Source organism: Rhinopithecus roxellana, chromosome 18, assembly GCF_007565055.1.
Source record: "Rhinopithecus roxellana isolate Shanxi Qingling chromosome 18, ASM756505v1, whole genome shotgun sequence".
Lineage (NCBI taxonomy): Eukaryota > Metazoa > Chordata > Mammalia > Primates > Cercopithecidae > Rhinopithecus > Rhinopithecus roxellana.
In genome coordinates, this window is record NC_044566.1 from 13,887,579 (window position 1) to 13,909,620 (window position 22,042).

Genomic DNA, 22,042 nt, shown 5'->3' on the forward strand with positions numbered 1-22,042 from the left:
TTGCCAGTTCATTATGATATTGGCTGTGGGTTTGTCATAAATAGTTCTTACTAGTTTGAGATACATTTCATCAATGCCTAGTTAATATTGAGAGTTTTTAGCATGAAGGGTTGTTGAATTTTATCAAAGGCCTTTCTGCATCTATTGAGATAATCACATGGTTTTTGTCATTGGTGCTGTTTATGTGATGGTTTATGTTTATTGATTTGTGTATGTTTAACCAGCCTTGCATCCCAGGGATGAAGCTGACTTGATGGTAGTGGATAAGCTTTTTGATGTGCTGCTGGATTCAGTTTGCTAGTATTTTAATAGAGGATTTTCGCATCGATGTTCATCAGGGATATTGGCTTGACATTTTCTTTTTTTGTTGTGTCTCTACCAGGTTTTGGTATCAGGATGATGCTGGCCTCATAAATTGAGTTAGGGAGGAGTCCCTCTTTTTCTATTATTTGGAATAGTTTCAGAAGGAATGGTACCAGCTCCTCTTTGTACCTCTGGTAGAGTTTGGCTGTGAATGTCTGGTCCTGGGCTTTTTTTTTGGTTTGTAGGCTATTAATTACTGCCTCAATTTCAGAACTTGTTATGGTCTGTTCAGGGATTCGACTTCTTCCTGGATTAGTCTTGGGAGGGTATCTACGTCCAGGAATTTATCCATTTCTTCTAGATTTTCTAGTTTATTTGTGTAGAGATGTTTATAGTATTCTCTGATGGTTGTTTGTATTTCTGTGGGATCGGTGGTGATATCCCCTTTATCATTTTTTATTGTGTCAATTTGATTATTCTCTCTTTTTTTCTTTGTCTGGATGGGGTCTACCTATTTTGTTAATCTTTTCAAAAAACTAGCTCCTGGATTCATTGATATTTTGGAAGGGTTTTTTTGTGTCTCTTATCTCCTTCAGTTCTGCTCTGAGTTTATTTCTTGCCTTCTACCAGCTTTTGAATTTGTTTGCTCTTGCTTCTCTAGTTCTTTTAATTTTGATGTTAGGGTGTTGATTTTAGATCTTTCCTGCTTTCTCCTGTGGGCATTTAGTGCTATAAATTTCCCTCTAAACACTGCTTTAGCTGAGTCCCAGAGATTCTGGTACGTTGTGTCTTTGTTCTCATTTGTTTCAAAGAACTTATTTATTTCTGCCTTAATTTTGTTATTTACCCAGTAGTCATTCAGGAGCAGGTTGTTCAGTTTCCATGTAGTGGTGCTTAATCATGATGTCTAATTTGATTGCACTGTGGTCTGAGAGACTGTTTGTTATGATTTCCTTTCTTTTGCCTTTGCTGAGGAGTGTTTTACTTCCAATTTTGTGGTCAATTTTAGAATAGATGCGAAGTGGTGCTAAGAAGAATGTATATTCTGTTGATTTGCAGTAGAAGATTCTGTGGATGTCTGTTAGGTCTGCTTGGTCCAGAGCTGAGTTCAAGTCCTGAATATCCTTGTTAATTTTCTGTCTTGTTGATCTGTGTAATATTGACAGTGGGGTGTTAAAATCTCCCACCATTATTGTGTGGGAGTCTGAGTCTCTTTGTAGGTCTCTAAGAACTTACTTTATGAATCTGGGTGCTCCTGTATTGGCTGCATATATATTTAGGATACTTAACTCTTCTTGTTGCCTCGATCCCTTTACCATTATGTAATGCCCGTCTTTGTCTTTTTTGATCTTTGTTGGTTTAAAGTCTGTTTTATCAGAGACTTGGATTGTTTTCCATTTGCTTGGTAAATATTCCACCATTTCTTTATTTTGAGCCTATGTGTGTCTTTACATGTGAGATAGGTCTCCTGAACACAGCACACTGATAGGTCTTGACTCTTTATCCAGTTTGCCAGTCTGTGTCTTTTAATTGGGGCATTTAGCCCATTTACATTTAAATTTAATATTGTTATGCGTGAATTTGATCCTATCGTTATGATGCTAGCTGGTTATTTTCCCTGTTAGTTGATGCACTTTCTTCATAGTGTCGATGGTGTTTACAATTTGTTGTGTCTTTGGAGTGGCATGTACCGGTTTTTCCTTTCCATGTTTAGTGCTTCCTTCAGGAGCTCTTGTAAGACAGGCCTGGTGGTGACAGAATCTCTCAGCATTTGCTTGTCTGTAAAGGATTTTATTTCTCCTTCATTTGTGAAGCTTAGTTTGGCTGGATATGAAATTCGGAGTTGAAAATTCTTTAAGAATGTTGAATATTGGTCCCCACTCTCTTCTGGCTTATAGGGTTTCTGCAGAGAGATCCATTGTTAGTCTGTCATTTTTCTGTTTTCTAATTCATTAATTTAGACTTTTATTTATATTATTTATTGTGCTTTCCTTAGGTATGTGTTTTCTGAATTTATTGTGTTGGGGGTATTAATTTTTGTTCCTTTTTTTTCAGCATAAGTATGCAAGCCTATGCATTTTTCTCTAACGATGTTTTAGTTCTGTTTCAAAGGTTCTGATAAGTAGTGTTTTTATGGTTTTTACTTTTTTTTTTTTAGATGACGTACTTTGTATTTAGGGTGTCTTTAACTCAAAAGTTATTTGAGAGTATCTTTAAATAGCCAAGTGTAGAGGACTTTTTTCCCCGATTTAGCTATTTGTTTCCTAGTTTTGCTACATTGTGATCAGAGGATGTTGTCTGTACTAGTTCTATATTATCAAAATTTATTATTTTTTCTTTGTGGTTTAAGGTCACTTTTGGCAAATGTTTCTTATTCATATGTAATTTAAAAGGTCCTTTGGGAGGACAAAACAGGAGGATCACTTGAGACCTGGAGTTCAAGACCCAACCAGCCTGGGCAATATAGTGAGACCCTATCTCTATAAAAAAAAAAAATAGAAAAATCAGCCAAGTGTGGTGGTGCATGCCAATAGTCCCAGCTACTTGGGAGGCTGAGGTGGGAGAATCACTTGAACCCAGGAGTTGGAGGCTGCAGTGAGCTATAATTGCACCATTGCACCTCAGCCTTGGATGACAGAGCGAGACTCTGTCTCTGAATAAACAAAAAGACATAGATAAAATTTAATGCCGCTGCATTCCATCCTAGATGACAGAGTGAGACCCTGTCTCAAAAAAAGGTCTTTAACATTCATCTTTTTTTGATTCACTTGACCCTCGTGGGCTAAGGTGAATTAAAATATACTACTACTCATGTTTCTGTTTTTCTCTATATTGCATATGTATTTTTTTCTTTACAAATGTTGCTGCTGTTATATGGGTATAAACATAACTATTATAACTTGGGTGCAAATTGCAGTTTTTAATATTATAAAAGCCCCTCTGTCTCCTTTAATGTTTGTGCCTTATGTTCAACCTTGTCAATAGTAAGATTGTAATTCATTCTTTCTTTCAGTTTGTTTTTGACTGATAAGTTTTTTTTCGTTTTCATTTCCTAAATATTTTTTGTTTCATATATGCTTTTTGTATACAGTACAGGGTTAGATTTTGTTTGTAATCCAATCTAATCTTTTTTGTTTGTTCTTTGTTGGTTTAGCCCATTTGTATTTCTTAATATAGTCAGTGCTAATTCTGTCATTATACTTTCTGGTTTCATGACTTTTTAAAAATGTTTCACTAAGTGGCCAGCTTTTCTTTTCTTTTTTAAGACCGAGTCTTGCTCTGTCACCCAGGCTGGTGTGCAGTGGCGTGATCTCAGCTCACCGCAACCTCTGCCTCCCAGGTTCAGGCAATTCCCCTGCCTCCCGAATAGCTGGGGTTACAGGCACCCGCCATCACATGCCCAGCTATTTCATATTTTTAGTAGAGACGGGGTTTCACCATGTTGGCCAGGCTGGTCTCGAACTCCTGACCTCAGGTGATCTGCCTGCCTCAGCCTCCCAAAGTGCTGGGATTACAGGCGTGAGCCAGCACACCTGGCCCCTGCTCTTCTTTGTTTAACTTTTTTAAAAATTAGAAATAACTGTGTTGTTTTTTTAATTAGAAATAGCTGTTATTTCTAATTGTGTTTCTAATTGCATTTCTAATAACTGTATTTCTATGCTTAGTGATTACTTCTATAATTTTATATAATACCCCATATTTTTAGATACTGGTTTTGTCTATGAACAATAATGAAATTAGTGTATTTCCTATTTTTCTCCTTCCTTCCCGTGTTCTAATTTTAGTTGTTATATTACCTGATCTTTTAATTTTTGCTAGGTATATACTTTATACATTATCTAATCAACGTTCCCACTTTTGTTTTAATCTTACCATTATAAAGATTCAGCTCCCACTGCTAATCCTTTTGCTTTAGTTTTTTCAGACATCTCTTGGCTAGCTGAAGTTCATCCTCATAGAAATCCTTTCTGATGGGCTTTATGACCAGTATCTACTAGGGTTGAAATTGTGTTGATTTTTTTCTGGGTCAGTTTTCAGGACTTGGTGTGCCCTTTCAATATGTAGATCTAGATCTGCTTTTATTTCTGTAATGTTTTCTTGAATATTATTTTTGACTGTAGATAGGCATTATTGCATTTCCTTTTCTTGTCTTCTGTAGAGAACATTTTTTCCCTCTAATTCTTAACTCTTCATTTCCTATTTATTTTTCTCATTTCCACCCTTTCATGTTCCTGTGATTTCTTCTAGTGCTCCTTCTAGGTTTACCTTCATTTTTGTAATAGCTTTTTTTTTCTCTTTCCTTCAGGTTTCATCCTCATTTGTGATCTCCTCTTTGTACGTGCTTTTGGACAATTGCTTGTTTATTTTCTTTAGTATTCATGGCAAATATGTTGATTTATTGAGGTTGGATATACCATACAGAACATATACGTTTGTATTTTAACCAGTAAATTTGGTGGTATTCTTCTCTTATTTTTTTATTATTTATTATTTACTTTGTTCTTCCTAGCCTTTTCTAGATCAAGTTGCTTTCCCTTTCCTCCAGATTAATTTAGAACTTCTACTATGCACCTTTTTGTTCTTTAGTGGTTACCTTACTTTAGTGTGTATCATTAAACATATGGTTATTTTATTCTGTCAGAGTGAGGGATTGTCTCTGAGTTCTTCCCCTGATATGCTTGTTTACTTCCCCCACCCTCCACTGCCTCTCTCTTCAAGTCCTAGTTATTAGGAGATAATTTAGACTTTAAGTTTTTACTGGCAGAATATTGCTTTTGTTTCAAAAACCCATAGTTACATTACAGTTCTAGATACAGCATTATCTATTTAGATTTAATTTCACTTATACATGTTTTCTTGCTCTCTGCTGTTGTTTACACTCTTTGTTTTTCTCTCACTGAGATCTTCATTCTTCTTATAATTTTTGTTTGTTAGGAGCTCTTTCATGAGTAATTTTTCATGGAGAAAGGTGCCCAAAATATTATTTCATTTGCCTTTATATATGAATACTATCTTGAGTGAATATAGGATTTTTAATTTCAGTGTTTTTTTTTCCATTAAGTCTAAAACGTGTGTGTGTGTGCGTGTGTGTGTGTGTGTGATGGAATTTTGCTCTTGTTGCCCAGGCTGGAATGCAGTGGCACGATCTTGGCTCACTGCAGCATCCGCCACCTGGGTTCAAGCAATTTTCCTGCCTCAGCCTCCTGAGTAGCTGGGATTACAGGTGCCTGCCACCACGCCTGGCTAATTTTTGTATTTTTAGTAGAGACGGCGTTTCACCATGTTGGCCAGGCTGTTGTGCAATTCCTCAGGTGATCCGCCTGCCTCGGTCTCCCAAAGTGCTAGGATTAGCATGAGCCACTGCGCCTGGCCAAGGTTATTCTACTTTTTAAATCACAGTATTGTAGATAAGAAGTCTGGCTTTGTCTCATTTTTTTTATTTTAGTAACCTGGTCTTTCCATTTGGAAGCTTACAGCATAATTTCTATTTTTGAAAGCCAGAATTTTTTTGTTTTTTCACTGTACTCCCATCTCTAATTAATCCTGCATCTATTTAAGTGTTTTTTCACCCTATTCCTATCTCATAATTCATCCTGCTTGAGACTTCATAAGCCCTTTCAGTCTAAAATCAAGTCTTATTCAGCCTAGGGATTACTTTCTTCTAGTATTTATTTGATTATTTTTTGTTTGTTCCTTTTATTCTTCCTGTGACTTCTATAATTTTACTTTTAGAGTTTCTAGATTTGTTCTCTTACAGTTTTATTAATGATTTTTGGTTTCTTTGGAGTTACTTACATGATATTTATTCTAGACCACTAATTCGTTATTTGCAGTGATTTTTTTCACTGCCTCTGAAATATTAAATTGAAAAATTACGGGTTTTTTAGTTCTAGGAACTTTTACTGCTAAAGTTGTCATCATTGTTGTCTCCTTCCTTCCTGTCTTCCCTCATTTATTCTGGCCCTATAGTAGGTGCCTATTTAAATTTTTTGGTGTGATTCCCCCTCATCCATCCCTGCATATGCTTACATAGTTAATGATCTTTCTCAGTTATGTAATGTTACAAGTTATAGGATCTGCCATTACCTATGTCGGTCATACTGTTATCTTTTTTCTCAAATAGAAAAAGATAGAATGAAAGTTATTTCTCTTTTGTGAGCCTGTTGGTCAGCAGCTTGTCACACGAAGACTTTTTGTTTGAATTTTGAAATTGTTCCTTGGAGCAGGGAGAGTTTTCATTTTCAGCCCAACCCTGGCTTCTTTCCAGTGCTTTCAGTGTCAGTGAGAGCAGCCTTCCTTCCTGTTCTGTTAGATTCACTCAGGTACTGTGGACTGCTTGGGCAGTTTAAGGATTAGAGGACATTGACCAAGTCCAGTGAAAAAAAAATAAACGTTTTTCCAAATCAGTGTGTTTTTCACCCTTTCCTTAGAACAATTAAAAAGAAAAGAAAAGAAAAGAAAAAATCCGTGGCATTGCATGCTTGTAGTCTTAGCTACTCTGGAGGCTGAGGCAGGAGATAGCTTGACCCCAGGAGGCAGAGGCAGCAGTAAGCCGAGATGGTACCACTGCACTCCAGCCCAAGTGACAGAGCAAGCCTCTGTCTCACAAAAAAAAAAAAAAAAAAAAAAATTCACTTCATACTTACTGTTTCTTGATTTTCACATGGTTACATTACCTGAGGTTTCAGATGAATCTGGATTTATATTCTTCAGGATCCAGCGATTAGTCACAGTTATTTTAGTAGTTTAGGAGCAAGGTAAAGGGGATCAAGAAAGAATTCTCAGTTCATGTTGCATAAGTTCTAATTTAGCCAGAGCTGCTGGTTCTTAGATACTTGATTTTTCTAAATATGTTAGAATTTTATGTTTTGCCTTAATATCTCAGGAATGGACATTTTAAATATTTTTCTGGTTCATACATACTTTTAATACTTCACCCATATATAATAATAAACATGCAAGCATTTATTGATAAACTTGACATATTTGTATATTCAGTACTTTTTGCTTGAGTGGCTGATATGAACTTCCTGGATAAAGAAGTTAATACACTTAAAAATTAAAAAAAAAAAAAAAAAAAAAAAAAGATCTGACTTCAGCTGAGTCACCAAAACCACAAGCAGTCAAAGTGCTCAAGTCAGTGGCAACAACAACCCATTGCTTTGGGGCATTTTCTCTATTCATTAGCTCTTCACTTGTTGCTTGGTGTTTTCCTTAGTCTTATGAGATCTGTTGCTTCGTTAGTTGTTCAAAAAATATTTATTAAGCACTTACTATGTGCAAAACACTATGCTGCATGCTGGGATAAGCAAAATCTACAAGGTCCTCTGCTCTCATAGAATTTACCCTGTTTCTTTAATACAGAGGTGGCAAAGAATTGGCCACATCTGGCTCACAACCATGTTTTATTTTGCTTACACAGTATCAGAAATGTTTTTTGAGCATTTGCAAATGAGAATATTCGTCTGAATATAAGTATTCAGATGAATATACATTTCCACCTGCTTTAAATGTACATCTGGCCATCCTGGGCCTTTATTTTCCCATGGCACTCTTAACACTCTTAACAGCAGCTGCCCCTTTTTGATAGGACTGCATGTACCAGTTTGCTTCCATTCTCTAAAATTCCCTGAAACCAAGACCAAATTCAACAGGCATTTATTGTTACACTTGTATTATTCTTTTTTCTTATAAAACAGTTAAGATGAGCTGCATCTTTCGGCATCTGAGTTTGTGACCCGTGCATACTGATTATAAGCCTGCTAATTATCTCACATCCTCTAGAAGAAGCAGAAGAGAAAAAGCCTTACTTACATACTTGACTTTCAACAAAAGCAGTAGTAGATACGCACATTGTAATACTACTCCTCAAATTCATTCTGACAAAATGATATCAAATCCTGATTTATAAATCTAATGATAGTTCTGATGTAACATTTGATATTTATTGTTGCATGTTATAATAGCTGTGTGAATTGGCATTTTCCAGCTTATTTCAATATTGCTGTAGTAAAATTTTGTTTACATTCAGCTAACATTTAGTGCCTTTTATATATTTTTATGTTCATTAGATTTATTTGTAATCATCAGTATTAAAGACCATGTGAGATGTAGGTATTATGACTTGCAATTTATTGTATGAAAATGAGGCTCAAAGAGGTTTGTGACTTGTCCAAAGCTCAAACCTGTTCTTCTTCCATGAGACTACCTTCATTTGCATTATCTCCTTAGATCTTCACAAGGATCCTAAGAGACAGGTCAAGCAGGTTTTATCATTATTAGCACTTCAGATTGCAGAAAACAAGCTCAGACTCCCTTCTTGCCAATAATCACGCAGCTAGTGTTCAGAACATACCTGCTCTGTTCCAGGTATCTCGCTAGGCATTTGAGAGATATTATTTATTTCTACCACTGCCCTGTGAGGTAGGTACTATTATTCCATTGTATTCCAGAATAAATTGGAAGAGTTGGAGTTTGAAACTAAACTGTAAATTTTTTTAAAAAAATTGCTACGTATTACCCAGATTGCTGGACTCTCATTGCCACTATGAGCCTACATACATTAAAATGTAAACATTTGTCTAATTTTAAAAGTACACAGTAATAAGCTTGAAAATCAGATAAGGATATTAGCTTTGTTGTTTTTTCAGGACTGATGCTTTTCTCTCCATAGCGATTGAAGAGAAATGAACCTGAAATTTTACTTTAAAGTATACTTTATTCTATTTTGGTTTGTATTCAGCAGTTCTATTTTTTTTTCCTTGTTCATATGGACAACTCATTTAGGAAAATATTTGTTTAGGTTTTAACAAATCAGTGTAATTGTTTTTAAGTTTTGGTTTATTGTTGATTTATGACAATTAGAGGGCATAGGAAAATTATCTTAGTTTGATTTGATGGTTGGGAAATAACTTGGTAATCTAATAATTTCCTAGACAACTTGTGTGACTACTTGTGACTTGTTAGGTATTTAACTTTATAAAATACTTAATCCTGAGTTAGCTTTTTAAGGTAAGTTAGGAGCAAAAAGCCCCAAGAAAGCTATGTCAAAGTGTGGAGTTAGTGCTCCTTTTGTATATTGTAGCTTTTAGAGTTTCTGATTTGTGTTCCATTTTATTTTAGTTACATTTTCTTGGTGAATTCACCAAATTTCGATTTCCAGAATATCCCCAAGAGTATAAACTTTTTAAAAAAAGTCATCAAAACAAATTTTATTTCCTCCTAAAGAATGTCTTAATTTCGCATTCAGTTTATAGCAGTGCAGATGAAGGGTAGCTACATGTTTAACGATCAATTCTTGGTTACATTTAAACTAGAGAAGCATTGAAAAAGTAATTTTCGGTGGCATCTAGGCAGAGAAGCCCAGATTAATAAACGTTATTCCCATATTTTTATTGATATATTTATCTTACAGTGAAAATGGCAGCTTCCCTTTGTTAAATATCATTTATAAGCCTATTTATATTTGAGTACAGTAATAGCTCATGGATCTGTAATTGAAAGAATTAATGTTACGTTCTTTTATACCTATAAGAGATAACTTAATATATGAAAGTATTTATTAAAACTTGTGAGCCCCAACTTTTTGTTCTTTGAGTAATTGCTTTTTACTAATGTTGTACATTTTTTTAATTCTTGATTTTTCTAGGGATTATTTCACATTTCAGCTGCTTTTGTTTTCTACTGCTATCATTGAGGGTTCAAGAACAAAAAATAAGTCTTCAGGTAAAATGCCTGATCCATAATAGTGCTTGGCATTGTATTTTGCTGAAAGATCATATACCTGTTTGGATGCTTGATCTGAAAATAAAGTTGTGATGATTATGAAATTTTCGCATGAAGTTTCCTTGGCTGCCTAACAAATTCAGTCTTATTTGTTGATTTGTTGTTTTTTTTTTTTTTTTTTTTTAAGAATTTTGGCTGTTTGCTTTCTTTTTTTTTTCATGTTGTCTTGATCTGCAATAACTATATGGATATGTGCTTGGACCTGCTAAGTATTTTAATTTTGCATATTTGGCTGCTTGAATTTTAAGTAATTTCTTCGGACAATGCATATTTTAAGAGCTTGAGAAGCTGTAAGTGAAATATCAAGTAATAGAAGTTTGTAACTAGTTTATAAATGTATATTCATTACCCATTATATATTTTAAAGTTTCATATTTTACCAAAATTAAATTAAAAATTCAGTTTCTCAGTTTCACAGGCCACATTTCAAGTGCTGTTTTCAGACCATATGTGGCTAGTGGTTACCATTGTGGACAGCACAGATAAAAAATGTTTTTTCATTGCCCTCCATAGTTCTGTTGTACAGAGCTGTTTTAAATTGTGTAAACAGTTAATTGTAAGGTCATTTCAGTTGTTTTATCCAGAAGATAAAGCGTGTGACCAGTCTTGAGAGTACTTCCTCTAAATATATAGCTTGAGTATTTAAAACTTAGTTGTTTAAAACAGTCCAGTTGCTTTGATATTTGTGTTACTTTAAAGTGAAATTGTTTCTTGTAGCAGAATTCATGAAGTAGGAAAAATGCCAAGGACTTAGTCTAAATTTGAATCCTGACCCCAGGACTTACTAGTTTAGTAACTTCTGGTAAGTTACTTTACTTCTTTGAGCCTCAGTTTCCTTATGTGTAAAATGAAGGTGACAATAGTTATTACTTCATAGGATTAACGTGACTTAAATATGTCAAAAGCACGTTAAGAAGTGCATGTTTTTAATCCTTTTAAAATATGGAATGAAGCCAAAACATAAATTAATTAGGGAGTGTCATCTGCTTGGAGTTGTTCCCAACCTGGCTGTTATAATAGGTGCCTAAGTTCCTGGTCTTCATGGAGTTATTTGATGACATTGTTTAATTTTGAAACAAGTGGAATACCAAGATGGAGAGCAAAAGAAATAGGAAGATGACTGACTTTGTTTTTGGAGAGGTGCATGAAATACTATCTGGTAATAAGTAACATTTTATATAGTGTTTTTTATAACTTAAACATTTTTTTCATACAATTCTTTAAAATTTCATCTCTAATATTTTGAGTACCTTTAACAGAAGAATAAAAGGGAACTTGAGGTTGATGAACATTTTTGTTCGTGAGAATGGAAATTCATATTAAGTTTTCAACTTTAAATCTTAGGCTTTTTCTACTTAAGCTATTCTTTGATAGCAATCGCATTTGTGAGGCAGGCATATATTTCGGAATCTCCAGGGATGGGGCTCAGGTACATACAATTTTTTGTTAAATATTGAAAATGCACCCACTGAAGTGATTCTAGTGCCCACTTCTGGTTAAAAATCATTGCTCTTTTCCAGTCTTTTAACTTTTCTTTTCCTGTAATCAGTACATCTAAATTAATGCATAGATTGCATGAATAAGACAAGGCACTAAATTGGTAAGCAATGCGCTGATTTAACGTTTACTACTTTAGATGTTGAGGTACTGTAGATGTTAAGATGTCTTAAAAAGCAACACGTTTAGTTCCCTATTTACAGTCTCGCGTGTCTCCATTGACAGTTGCTTGTGGAGGAGGAATCCAGACTAGCCAACTATTGTAGTTAAATCTGTGGGTGTTCCCTTCTCTGCTTCTTTAATACCACTTTTAGCTAGTTAGTAGTCTACTCCAAGATATTCCGGTTCCAAAGTGTGACTCTTAATCCCTGTGGGTGATAGCTTCATGAATGTTTTCAACTGATTGATCTTTAGATTTTTTATCTTTTCCCAACTGTCTTGAAGATGCTTTAGTATCCTGGGTTTAGTGGTATTTCCAGGTCCTGTTTTTAAGTATGAATGTATTACATTACTAACAAGTCTTTCAAAATTGTGAAACCTAGTTACCTATATGAAGGCAAAAGCTCAAAACTTTTCTTTGAATGAAAGTGTCATTATAGGGGTGAGAGAGGGGACTACTCTAGCAAACCTTCAGGTAGGCAAAAATTAATCGCATTCCACAGTGAATTTTCAAAACTGAAAGTGTTTTTAAACCTACAAAGACACATTCTAGTGGAAACAAGACTTTAAGATGTGAAAAGTAAGCATTTGCTATTTGAAGCTGTAATCATGAGGTTTTAAAGTCAGAGTGAACTATCTTCTAACTCAGAATTGCTTATCAAAAGGCAACTGATCAGTGGCTACAATATGTTAACATTAGCATTTAATTTTCTGAGCAGAGATTATTTCACTAAAAGCTATTTTTAGTAGATATTAGGCTGTTTCTGCACTGAAATCAGTGTGTTCGGGATGTTTTTGTGTACAGGTATACTTTTCTTGAACAGAAAATACAATTCTGAAGTACAGTTCTGATTAATTTTATTGCTAGGGTTTAAGGGAGCTTATCTTTTAAATGACTTTAACCCAGCATTCTGAATTATACTAAAAAGAATGTTTAGTACCTGCAAAGCATCTGAGGGATAAGTCTCGTCTCTGTCAATTTTAAGCATCGTGTTCTTAAAATATGTATCATTCTGTTAGTTATAGGTAGGCTGGATTTGTCTTTGTTGTACTATAAATTTTCTTATAAATAGGATAAAATTTAGACCTTTTAAAATATTCTTATCTCAGATTTTGAAGAGCTCTGAAAATGAGATGCGTCTAAAATCGATGTTGCATCATGGTTTAATGGAAGCGTTTTTTTATTTTACTTGGTGGTATATAAAGCTAATGGTGCATATTATGACCATTGATGTTTTAGGTTTGATAAAAAGTGGTGGTTGACTTTTTAAAATTGGTTGTGAAACTTATTCTCACATAATTCTTTTATAAGAATGGTATATCTTTGTGATGAAAAAATATGTAAGTGGTGAGAATATACCATATTACTTGGAATTATAGACCTTTACCAAGTTTTTTTAGTGTTTCCTTTAGATCCTTTTTCTTTTTGTTCTCACTGCTATCAGTAAGATGCTTTACATTAAACTTGTTCCCTATCTGAATCTCCTATTGAAAGATACCAGAACAATAAGAGAAAAATGGAGATCAAGAGGATGAGAAAAGGCATGGGGTGCAGGATGGAGTGGAAGTAGTGGGTAGGATCTCTAGGGCCAAGAGAAAAAAAAAACTGGGGAAAGGGAGGGCACTTCAGGGAAGTGGTAATAACATTTTCCATTTATCCAGCTTTGCTTGTCCAGAAATCTTTACCTGCTTAAGTTTCTGATTGTAATATATTAGCTTGTGAGCTGCCCAGTAGTTAGCTGAAATCACTCCTAACGTATTCAGTCTGTTCAGCTGATATAAACCCTTCTTGCTGAGGCCTTTGCTTGTTCTGCAGAAGGTGCCCTGTTACCTCCTCCAGCCTTCTGAGTAAATCATCTCCTGGTAACTTCTCTTATGTAGACCAAATAGAGTCTGTGTTCCCTCTTAATGTGCAGTCTCAAATGAATAATTAAAGGGAAGAACCACTTCTTATAGAATGAATTTTTCTGCAAGGTACTATTGCAGATAATGTACACAATCGAATTTGTTGATTGGTTTTTATAGGAAGAATGGGCATATCAAACAAATACGTAACTTCAGAAAACTTCCCTGCCTTTCTGTATCTTTCAGAATTTAGGTAGAGATTGATGCAGTCTTTCCCATTTAGCATATTTGATTTTTTATTTTGAAAAGCAATAATTTGTTAATTATAGTATAAATTCATATTGCATGTTCCTGCTTTAGTTTTCCATTCTCTAAACGAAGAACATATACTCTGGAGCAGTTTATCCATGTTCTTCAGTAATGGCATGTTTTGTTCCGCATTTAAAAAAGAGTAACAAAGTAAATCTGGCTTACATACTCTATTTTAAGCAAACTGCTTTTAAAAATTAAAATTTAGCATTAGAATATAATTTTTAAAAGAAAAATTTGCATTATGAAGAGATTTACCCTTGGAGATTTTAAGCATACCATAGAGTTTTTTGTTTGTCTGTTTGTTTGTTTCATTTTTAAATACCCCGCAGATCTTTTGGAAGCCACTCTAATTAATGCCTGGAGTAGGCTTGGCATTGTCATGGAGAAAGATTATGAAGAATTGCTGCATCCAATTCTGAAATCATCAAAGTTCCAAAAGTCTCTTTCAGAATCTACACAAAACTTTTGATATTCCTTTCATTTTCTTGAGTTAAGCAACTTTTTAAAAGTCCCACATTCGCGGTGATTTCTTGAACTTACCCAATTTTATTATTTTGTAATTTTTTAAATTACAGTATTTTGTTTTCATGTCTTTTTCACCACATTACACTGTAAAATTCTTTGAACTATCTTGATCACATTAAAGGAAAAGAAATTCACGGTACAAATAACTAGCTTATTGATAAACTTATAGAGCAAAATCTGCACAATTTGGGTGATTCTGTACTGTTTTTTCTTACTGAAATGCTTCAGTAAAATAGAAATGAAAACGCGAGACACTGGAAGTAAAGGTGAACATTATTCAGTCATTTATGAATGGTATTTCAAATACACGTGCTGAGTTTTATGTATTTCTGATGAAAAGGTATGCCAAGTAAGATAGAATCACAACTTTTTATTAATTAGCATTCACATAATTCTTTTTTCAATTTGATGGATAATTTTATTGCCCTGAATTCATTTTATCTTTCTTCAGAGGATGTACTGAGTAAAGATGCTGGGGAATGTGCAATATGCCTTGAAGAATTGCAGCAGGGAGATACTATAGCACGACTGCCTTGTCTATGCATATATCATAAAGGGTAAGTTCACCAAGTTGGTATTAGAGTAAAAGATTATTCTCACAGTTTCTAACATTATAATTAGGGCTGAAAAGGAATCTTCATTGAAATCACCCCCTCCCTGTCTCACACACACTTCTTAAAACTTAATGATCTTTTTTCTCTACTTGAACTAAGACTTGAACCCACATCTGTTTGTATACAAAAGGCTACTATTTTTAAAGCATTTGCTATGACCCAGCTGTTGTCCATAGCTTCTTAAATAGATTATCTCATGTAAGCCTTGTAACCATTGCATTTTACAATTGAGGAAATAAGCTAAGGGACAGTATGGAATTTCCCCATGGTTACAAGGCTGGTAAATGGCAAGAGCTGAGATTGCAGTAGATTTGGAATCTGCTTGACTCCAAAACCTGTCTGCTTTCTCATATGGTCTTCTTGCTTTTAGAGTGATACAGAAAAAATTTGGGGTTAAAAAAAGTTTAAGGTAATCACAAAAAGAAAACTATAACTTTCAACCTGAGGAAAATATGGTACTTAATACTTAAAGATGGGGTGGGGGGAAACTTAGAGAAAACAGAGTAAATAAAACAAAATATGGAGACAAAAATATATCCAAAGACATCAGTTATAATAAATATACATAGAACAAACCCACTAGCTGAAAAACAGATTGAAAGGTTGGGATAGGTAGTTGATAAACAACACATTTAAACATAAGGATACATAGCATTTGAAAGTAAAAGGATAGAAAACTATATCCAGGCAAATATTAACTAAAAGAAAATCTGCAAAGCTAAACTAGTATTAGACAAAGCAAACTTCACAGCAAAAAGCATTATAAGGGGTAGAATTCCTATAGAATGACAAAAAGTGTATGACATTCTATTTTTATGTATCTAATAACAGCTCAAAATATTTATAAAACCCTCAGACAAAACTGACACATTTATCATCATAATGGGACATTTCAGTATACCTTTCATTGAGTCAAGCCACATACACAAAAAATGAATCAAGACCTAGAAAAACAGAGCAATGCAGTTAACAAGTTTGATCTAATTGATTTGTATATATATTTGTATCTGTGTCCATCAATTAATTAGAGAATACATATTTTTCAACCACACATGAAATATTATAGAAATTGATCATGTCCTAGACCATAAAGTAAATCGCAGCAAAGTACAAAGAATTGGTGCCATATAGGATGCTGTACACTGACTACTATTAGATGTCACTAATAAAAAGGTAAATAATCCTCATAAATACTTTTGAGTAACTTGTGGATCAAAGAAAAAATCATCATGGAATGCAGGAAATACTCAGAACTGAATTACAGTGATGTTTTTGACAAGTACCTAGAGTGATCCTCAGAAGGTTCATGTTACAGTAGAAAGAAAGGCTGAAAATCCAATAAGCCAAGTTTCTTACTTAAGAAATTAGAAAAGTAACAGCAGAATAAACACAAAGAAAATAGAAGAAAATAATGAAGATCAGAGAAGAAAATAAATTTTAAAATGACATACTAGAGACCCACAAACCACCAGTTGGTTCAGAACAGGATGGCTCTAGAGGGAAAAAATGAGGAATGTGAATTCAGACGCAGTAGAAATTAAAAATAATGAGAAAAAACAGGCCTGAAGAGACAATGCAACAATGAGTTCTACCAGATATCCAGAGAACACCATGCTAACAACCTTAGATTCTTCAAAAAAGTAGAAAAAGATGGAAGGGTCTCCCATTTATTTTATGAGAAAAGTATACACTTGATACCAAACTCAGATGACAGTACAGGAAAGAAAATTAGGAAGTACTCTCATTTATGAACATATATATAAAAGTCCAAAAACATATCAACAAACCCAACTCAACAATAACTATCTAACAATATATATCTAAAATAATGCCTCATGACCAAGTTGTATTTATGGTAGGAATGCAAAGATACTGTAAGATAGAAAATGTGTAGATGTAATTTACTGCATTAACAGATTAAAGAAACATTAGCTCAATAAATGTGAGAAAACTTTCAGTAAAATTCTGTCCTTGCATATTAATGATTTAAAAATAAAAGCTAACAATAAATACTGGATAAATTATTAAAATTCATGAGAGTTCAGCAGGATTGCCAGATATGAGATCAACCTATGGAAATAAGTTGCATTCATGTTGCAACAAGAAAAAAGGAAATATATCTTAAACTATAACATTAATGTCAACAGAGACTAAAAGGACTATAAGGCATATTAGGATTAAATTTTATAAAAGATATGTAAGACTTTAGATAACATTTGAAAACTTTATTGAAAGATATAGGCAATCTGAAATAAATCTGGACATATACCATATTGTAGATAGGAAGACTCAGTGTCATAATGATGTCATTTTACCTCAGATTGATCTATATAGTTAATACTACCTAAGTCAAATCTCAACTGGTTAGTTCATGTAATTTGACAAGTTGCTGCCAAAACTACATGGGGACCAACGAGTGAAGGGCCAGGAACAGTTAAGACACTCATGAAGAAGAACACCATGTTGGTGGGACTTATCCTGTACAGATTTATTATAAGACTATATTGATTAAGACAGTATGGAAATGGCACAGGTGAGCCAGTGGAACGGAATGGAGTCCATAAACACTTGTGCCTATCTGGAGAGAAAGCATAGCATGGGAGTTAAGAGCATGGACTTTGAAGTCAAGACACTCAATATTAGAATCCCAGCTCTTCCACTAATTCTCTGTGTGATCTTGGTCAAGTTAGTTTTTTTCTCTCTCAGTTCATAAGATGAGGACAATAGAAACAACTTCATAGACTGTAAGGTATAAATGAGTGCTGACACATACATAATAGATGCTATATAAATGTTGAATAAATGAAAAAAATTGATTTGCCAGAGATGGAATTACAGTATAGGAGAGAAATAATGAATTATTCAATAAATGGTGCTGGGATCAATTGGTCATTGATATGGAAAAACAGTTGAGTCCTTATCTTGCATTTGAAATAAAAGTCGATTCTAGGTTGATTAAACACCTGCCTCTGAGAACCAAAATCTAAAGTGGTGAGGAAAGAAAATAGTGGAAATGTTTTTGACCTCTTGGTAGGGAATTATTTTTTTGTCTAGGATACACTTCTCCCCAAGAAATAATTTCAAGATTAATAAATTTGACTCTATTAAAATTTAAAACGTATTTGTATCATGACACAGCAAAAAAGTAAAATAAATAGACTTTATACTAGGATTGTTTTTCAACACACATAATAAAAGAGGTTTGGTATTGGAAATAATACTCTCCCTCTATGACTTTCTGTAATGCAGTGAACTTATTGCAATTGGTAAATGAGAGAGTGAAGACAATATAATCAGGATCTTACTGGTTCTACCTAAGATTTTCCAGCACATTAATGTTCTGCTTCATCAGGTAACAGCAGAGGAAAGCATCTGTGCTAACAATGAGCTATGTAAGAATACAGTATACTCATCTCCCCATGTTCTTACTCTTAGTTTAATTAGACCATGGGCTTTGTTGTGGAGTCCTTATTTCACAGTTCTCACAATTTGTGCATTAGCTTTTTCCTTCGTAACTCAGCAGTCTCAACCCTACCTTAATCCTCTTTCTGTAAAGCTAACTTCACCATTTAAAAAAAAAAACATATTTACAGTAGTGTTCTATTTATTAGGAATGAGCATGTCTTTGTTCTGGTGATAACATTGTGTTATTTGAGTAGTCTGCCTTTAACCTGACTTTTCCCCCAAGCCCTGTTACTTTTAGCTTACAGTTTTGTGGAAAGCAGTGTTTGTCAAAAACCTATATATTATAACTGAAATACCTGCATAATAGTTTCCTAGAAAACTATCAGTCAATTCAGAAGAAAGGACCCTCAATTGGCCAATAAATAATATAAATAGGCATGTTTTGTAGATAACTCTGTAATAGCTGTGTGGAGTACATATTCTACAACTCAGTAATTCCACCTCTACATGTATGCCCTAGAGAAACTTTGGTCTTTTGCTATAAGACAGTGCTACTATTCAAAGTGCAAGTCCAGAAGGCAATAAGGAGTTTCTGCCAGTTAAGTCAACACTGTGCTTCTTTCATTGAGAAAGCCTTGCTGTGATTTTTTTAAAGTGATTTGAAACAGTGTGCTTAATGAGGAAATTAACTTGTATTTGGGTACAAACTCCTTATCTCAAAGAATATTCATAGCATCATTGAAAATATCCATCAGTAAAAGAATGTATATGTAAATTGTGTATATTTATATAATGGAATGCTGTGCACAATGAAAATGTAAGAACAGGCCATGTGCGGTGGCTCACGCCTGTAATCCCAACACTTTGGGAGGCTGAGGTTGGTGGATCACCTGAGGTCAGGAGTTCAAGACTAGCCTGACCAACATGGTGAACCCTTGTCTCTACTGGAAAAAAAAAAAAAAAAATTAGCTGGGTGTGTGGCAGGTGGAGCCTGTAATCCCAGCTATTAGGGAGGCTGAGGCAGGAGAATTGCTTGAACCCGGGAGGTGGAGTTTGCAGTGATCCGAGATGTTGCCACTGCACCCCAGCCTGGGTGACAGAGCAAGACTGTCTCAAAAAACAAAAAGTGAAAATGTGAAAACAAGAGACCTACTAACAATTGCAAATCTCAAATTGAGCAAAAAAAGCAAGTTACAAAAGGCATAATGCTGTTTTATGCTAGCATTTATATAAAACTTTAAACATGGAAACAGTACTATATGTTGTTTTAGAATATACGCACATATAGTTATATAGAGTAATAAGATGCCTAGGAATGAAAAGTACCAAATTGAGGATAGTGCTTTCCTGCTGGATCTGAGAGAAGGTAATACAATCATGTAAATAACAAATAAATATAGCTTAGAATGGAACATAAGTAGATTGATAGACATTTATGTGAAGAGGACCTGGAGTTTTAAATGATTACTTTCTCATGATGAGCCAGAATTACCTGGTTGTAAAATAAGGAGTACTCATGTTAGATTGCAAATAGATACTATTCAGATATATTATGAATTAACACATCTGGAGTATTTTGTTTGATTCTCAAAATTTCGTTTTAAGAGATTTTCTGGTAGACACAATGGAACTTCCAGGGCCAAGTGGTAGAGAGCAGGCTGAAAACACCATCTTAAGCCAAACTGGTATATATTTAGAGAACAAAAGTCTTAACGGCAACTGAAATTCAGATATTTGAAAGAACCTGTTGATGTGGTACTCTACCTTTTTTCTTTTTAATTTCATCTATCACTTTTACCTACCAAACCAACCTCTCTGGACATGAGGATGATAAATGTTAATTTTGTCCTTCAGTATATTAACCAAGCCTTGTTGCTTTGCAGCATATCCAAATTTGAAATATGTCACCAGTGAAAATGTTGAACAGGTTGAATCCTGCTTGGATAACTTGCTAGCTGTTAGGAAAGTAATAGCCAGTTACTAGACCTTGATTTTGTCATCTGTCATGGTACTGTGAAATAGAACTTTCTACTATAATGGAAATGTTCTATATCTATGCTGTCTCCTAGAGTAGTCGTGAGCCATGTTGCTGTTGAGCGCTTGAAATGTGGCTGGTGTGACTGCGGAACTGGATTTTTAAATTTTATTTAAATAAATCTTAAATAACCAGTATGTGGCTCTTGTCTACTCTGTTGGACAGTACAGATCTACAATGACGATGATCATATGCACCCTAATATTTAGTTTCTAATAAAATAAGATCATGAAATACTTCATAAATGCAAATGATTTATGGTATATTTATTTGTGTGTGTATATGTATTACATGGTGAGATAGAATTTAAATATTCAATAATTGCATATAAATATAGCTTTAAAAATGATGAAATATTAGCAAGGATTAAAATTTAAAAGCTGTTTTTTATTACATTTATAGGTGACATGAACAGGTTGATAATGTGCATAAATGAATAACTGTTTTGAAAAGAGAAATTATCCGAATTTGTCATTCAGTTTTGAATATTAGTAAGTGCTAGTTCTTCAGATTATCTTTTGGAAGTAGTTCCATTTGAACTTTAAAGTACTTTATAGCATATTTTTGCAAAGTTTTTTTTCTTAATTGCTTAGAATCAAAATATAATAAACATTCTTATCTGTTACTTATGTATGCCAAATATAATTTAAAATGCTGATTTTTTCCTGCAAAAAATATATTAAAGTCAAGAAGTAAGTATTTTTACTGTGACTGTCATGATATACATTAGTATAAGTATCTCAATTTTTCTGGTTTTGTTCCTTTCTAGCTGCATAGATGAATGGTTTGAAGTAAATAGATCTTGCCCTGAGCACCCTTCAGATTAAGCATCAGCTTCCTGTTTTATAGGTAATTTTTTTGTAATTACTTTTTGAAGCATTAGCCCAAATTATACATTCTAAACTATAATTTTTATTTGTTCATTTACTCATTGAGGTGCATGAGTGTGTGTGTGTATGTTTCAGACACTTAGGCTACTGCATAGAAAACTTACATTAAAAATATTACATAATTCTAATTGTTGGCTGGGTACGCTGGCTCATGCCTATAATCCCAGCACTTTGGGAAGCCTCAGGCAGGTGGATCACTTGAGGCCAAAAGTTCAAGACGAGCCTGGCCAGCGTGGTGAAACTCCATCTCTACTAAAAATACAAAAATTAGCCAGGCATGGTGGTGCACCCCTGTAATCCGAGCTACTCAGGAGGCTGAGGTACAAGAATCACTTGAGGCCAGGCGTGGTGGCTCACGCCTGTAATCCCAGCACTTTGGGAGGCCGAGGTGGGCGGATCATGAGGTCAGGAGATCGAGACCATCCTGGCTAACACAGTGAAACCCCATCTCTACTAAAAATACAAAAAAAATTAGCCGATCATGGTGGCAGGCGCCTGTAGTCCCAGCTGCTCAGGAGGCTGAGGCAGGAGAATGGCGTGAACCTGGGAGGCGGAGCTGGCAGTGAGCCGAGATTGCACCACTGCACGCTAGCCTGGGCGACAAAGCGAGACTCTGTCTCAAAAAAAAAAGAAAAAAAAAGGAGTCACTTGAACCCAGGAAGTGGAGGTTG

The 22,042-nt window shown here is 34.4% G+C and overlaps 1 protein-coding gene across 2 annotated transcripts in view; it reads left to right on the forward strand.

The window, feature by feature from the left end:
• ZNRF2 (zinc and ring finger 2) overlaps positions 1 to 22,042 on the forward strand; it is a 90,326-nt gene that overhangs the window by 61,756 nt on the left and 6,528 nt on the right. Inside the window, exons 3-4 of one of the 2 annotated variants that reach the window (XM_030922093.1) lie at positions 14,879 to 14,984; positions 21,251 to 21,330. In XM_030922093.1, coding sequence (XP_030777953.1) covers positions 14,879 to 14,984; positions 21,251 to 21,308 — 164 coding nt within the window. In that variant the 3' untranslated portion in view covers positions 21,309 to 21,330. The remainder of the gene's footprint in view (positions 1 to 14,878; positions 14,985 to 21,250; positions 21,331 to 22,042) is intronic. The other variant, XM_030922092.1, reaches the window with a different exon arrangement.